Below are 4704 nucleotides of genomic sequence, written 5' to 3' on the forward strand. Positions count from 1 at the left end.
TAATGCAATTGTAATGAATAATCGAACATGAAAACAATATCATCATTATTTGTTTCATGCATGAATGTTACATATATGGAAAACCGAAACTTTCTCCAAATATAAAGTGGGCAAATTTATTCCAAATGTATCACTTCAATTGCACCAATAATTTCAGTCACCCTAGTTCCTTTACCACAGTTAGCCCTTTAGGACAACCTAAACGTGAAAATACCCTAAGCACCCTCCAGAACATTAGGAAAGCAAAACTTCATTAGCAAAACAAAAAAACGAAATTATTAACTATTTTCAGACTCGGACAATATCATAATTCTTGAAAAAGATAGATGTTCATGCAGAACCATTGTCCAATATTCAAGTGGCTTGAACAAGAGGTGATGTAATAGGTGAATGAGGAGACATAACACTCTCATCAAACATTCTTGAATTGAAACTGAGTCTAAGATTCGGTTGCCAACTTTTCATTCCCACTGGCTTCTTTGTTTCTTTCCCCACGAGTTCACGAATCCTGTTGAGTGCAACATCCACTGTTTCATCGTCCATGTTGGCAAAGCAAACCCTAAACCAACCAGGCTCAGAACAGTTGAAAGAAGAGCCCGGTGACACATTTAGCTTCACCTCGTGAATGATCACACGCCATAGCTTCAACTCAGCTTCAAACGTTGCTTCCTTCAACAAACTCTTCAAGTTCATCCAGAAGAAGAGTCCTGCATTGCTTGGAAACCAAGTAATGTTAACCTCTTCAAGCCCCTTCATGAACATGTCGTGCCTTTTCTCTAACCTTCTTGAATTCTCCGACAGAAACTTCGTCACAAACTTTTCATCCGACAGCATCGATGCCAGCATGTGTTGAGTCTGCGAGGAGACTAAGCCGAAGCTGGACATTTTCCTTGCAGATCCCACCACTTCATCGTTGAATGAATAAATTATGCCAACTCTGAAACCAGGGAACCCCATGTCTTTGGACAAACTGTAAATGACATGAATTAGGTCACGTTTGCAATGTTCCATTTCTTGGATCACTTCAACCACGCTTACATAACTGGGGGAACTGCTGAACACAGTTGCTGCGTAGATTTCATCACAAACTAAGTGGATGTTTTTCTCGTTGATGAAGCTCACTAGGCTCTTCAACGTGTCCTTGTCTAAGGTTGTTCCCAAAGGGTTAGAGGGGTTTGTTATGATCAACCCCTTAACGTTGATGTTGTCCTCTTTGGCTTTTTTGTATGCTTCTTCAAGAGCTTCTCTTGTTATCTTGAAGTTGTTGGAGCTATGACAGTGGACAGGAATTAATTGCATCTGGGTTCTCCAACACAAGTCACGTACGAATCTGTAGTAAAATATGAAAATATATCAATCTTTATCACTCTGTTAAAAGCATATATATCTTTGTGTTGTGTGAGTATACGCTTACGTAATCATACATATCACCATATTTTGCCATTGACAAGACTTTGCTAATTGATTTTTCCACCTCTTAATCATATCACAATATTATAATCACATGCGTCTAATCACCCTATCAGATGGTTTAATTCTCCTTTGACCAATTCAGCCATAGTTTACATAATTATGTATTGTGGTCCACGCATTAAGTGTCTATCTGGACAGAGTTACCAGGGTCTGGAACAAAACTTTAAATAGTCATTTTCAATAAAAAGTAAATTTTTCTAAGGCAAATTAATTGTAAATTTTTAAACATATCAATGCAGAAATCAGTTAAAAGAAGAGCAAAGTTGGATTTAGTGCAACAGGGCATGATTTTCTTCTGTCTAAATTTGATCTTGTGAAGAAATTTGACCTACCTAATTAAATTTCCACAACATTAATAAAGGTGCATGTGTGTAATTACTGTGTTGTGGTGACGTTCTTGTTTGAATATGAGGTCACCCTACACAGATGCTCCATGTTTCATTTTGTAAAGGTCAATGTTTAGTCATAATCCACTTGGCTTGCATCCTGATGAAGTGTCTAATTTGGACTTACGTATGTGAACAAGAAACCACACGCTTGTTGACTAACCTCACACTATGGCATGGCTTAATCGTTTGAATCATAATTTCTCTGATTTTTGTTTTCAAACTACCACAATATGCAACAAAGACCAGACAAGAAATTCATGCTATAAGAGGATATATATGCGTAATACAAATATAGAAAAAATAATTATAAGTCAAAATTTAATGCTCCACAGAATTTAGATAAATATTATAAATAGTTTTTGTTGTACAGATTATTAAAACCAAACATTATTTTTACTTGTAGAATATATTGGAAACATTTGTAATATTAAAACTAAAATGAATCACTTGTTCTAAATTTATAAAAGTGCAATTTTACTGAGTCATATCATTCTTTATGCTGTTCTTCATTCACATCTTTTATAAAGTTTTTTTTCTTATAAAAATACAACCGACTCAATTATTTGATCTATTAATTAAGCACATTACTTTGATTGATATAATCCAATCTTCACCTTATTTGGTGTCCGCAACAAAAATCCTTCAGTACCACGTCTTTATTACCTCAATGTTTTTAAACGTGGCATCTTTGGAAAACGTAATCTGTCAAAATATTAAGCTAATTCTACAGTATTCCAGACTTAAACCATGTAAGCAGATATACATAAAATGCTCGTTTGGAAAAAAATATATCACTCTAATGAATATTATATTGAGAAAAGCTTTTAATTAAAGTAAGTAGAATGTTAAGACATTGAATTTTGCCTGAAATTAAAAGAAGATGTATTATTATAAGGTTTTATGAATGCTTGCTTTCACTTTAAACGTCTGATGGTGAGTAGCACAGTGACATTCATTGAATGAACACAGGTTTTAAGGAAGAGAAGAAGGTGCATACCCTGGATAAAATGGGGTGGGAATCATAAAGGCATCTCCATGATCAGCCAAGCAGAACATGATTTGCTCGTTTGCCCCTGTTGCCCCTCCACTCATCACTATACGGTCCGGATCAAATCTGACCCTACCTCCTCTCACTTTTGACATCCAATTTGCAATACCCTGAAAAATCAGAACAAAAACAGCATATCTTGTGAACAACAACACAGCACTCTCACTTGTTATAAATCCTTCTATATATCATCTTTCATCTAATTTTTACTTGCTAAATGAAGCAAGTGTTGGATGTTTTTCAACATATTATTTGATGTTTCTACTCTTAGGCTATGTCAGAAACTAATAAAATGAAACTTTACGTGTGAAAATTCATTCATTCTTACATTTCTGAACTCCTTCAGCCCATGATAGTCCTGAAAGTTGGCAATGTTTCTGAACTGATGCACTCCCTCGGGAGTACAGATGGAAGCCTTGGGATTATTCAGAATCCACTCTTCAATCAGATCAAAGCATAGCTGGAAAAGATAAACCAGCAAGAAAATGAACACCCACATAGTAAACTGATCATGATCATAATCAAAACAAACAATTGCATTTCATGGTGGCTCTAGGGAGAAACACACATACTTGATTTTCTGCAAGACCCATCTGGATAACTCCTTGAGGGTTCTTTGTAGGGTGAAATGGGTTTCTCTCATATGCTTTCCACCCATCAAAGTATGGAGAATTCTCTCCATGTTTGTCATTGGTGGCAATCTTGGATAGAAGGTGTTGGCTCTTTCTCCCCAAATCCATGTTAATGTTAATTTCTACAGAAGGTGTGTGATAACACTCTAGTTTGAGTTGCAAAGGCTTTGGAATTTGGATCGTGCTAGCTATTAGCAAACAAGTTGCGGTGAGGAAATGAGAGAGTTTATGGTATTTATAGTACGTGTGGGGTAGGAGCAGTGGTAGACGAGGAAGAAAACTCTGTTTCGAACTTTATGATTGAACGCTGAAAAACAAATAAAATAATAATGGATTTGTGTTGGTCGAACGCTACTTGCTTGTTTCTCTTCTCATTTCTTAAACACGTGTGGAAAGACCTACGCCATAAGCCAAATAGAATAATTATACTCCTAAATTCATTTCTTTTTTTCTATCTTATGTTTAAGTGAGTTTGTTTAAACTTCAAATATAAATTACTTTTGAAAAAATTACTGATAAGTGCTTTTTTCAAAAAGTACAAACTATTTCTTTTATTTTTTAAAATAGCTTCCATTCCACTTATTTTTTACTTCTAGTTTTTTTTTACAAAAAATTAAGAAAACATAAAAAAAAAGCATAATTAGTGTTTTTCTATGTTAAAAATATAAAAACAAAAACTCAAACAAACTCACTCCTTATCTTGCTTGTTTTCCTATTTTTCATTTTATTTCTTATTGCATCACTTGATATCACTTTCTCCTTTTTTCCATTTTCTTCTTCAACTTTGCATTTATGACTGTTCACTTAACACCAATCATACAGTCGCCCTAAAGAAAATTTGTTTGGATAGTATGCATAAAGTCCCAAATCCAAACTTTGTATTATCATATAGTTAATCTAAATGACAAATACTTTAATACAATGATATAAAATTAAAATTCACCGTAAATGAGATATTATTTGTATTTTTTTTAATTGTATTTTGAAATTATTTACAAAATTTTATATAAAATATTACATATTTTTTACTTCTACAACAATTTTTTTAAGAAAAAAAAAACTATTATGTGCCATAGCACATAAAAAAAAATTGCACATCAAGAATGAAGTTAAAAGAAATACAAAAAGAGAACATTAGAGACCACTCAAAATTAGGGGTGGT

General features: G+C 33.8%; 1 protein-coding gene across 1 annotated transcript; it reads right to left on the reverse strand.

Annotated features, from left to right (window-relative positions):
- On the reverse strand, window positions 1-3832 carry LOC137819639 (1-aminocyclopropane-1-carboxylate synthase-like). The gene is made up of 4 exons (XM_068623541.1): window positions 3483-3832; window positions 3239-3370; window positions 2860-3020; window positions 1-1330 (listed from the first exon to the last, which is right to left on the reverse strand). Exons 1-4 carry the CDS (start codon window positions 3648-3650, stop codon window positions 355-357), a joined length of 1437 nt encoding a protein of 478 aa, XP_068479642.1. The 5' UTR covers window positions 3651-3832; the 3' UTR covers window positions 1-354.
- Window positions 3833-4704: the final 872 nt, after the last annotated feature.

Source organism: Phaseolus vulgaris, chromosome 10, assembly GCF_000499845.2.
Source record: "Phaseolus vulgaris cultivar G19833 chromosome 10, P. vulgaris v2.0, whole genome shotgun sequence".
NCBI lineage: Eukaryota > Viridiplantae > Streptophyta > Magnoliopsida > Fabales > Fabaceae > Phaseolus > Phaseolus vulgaris.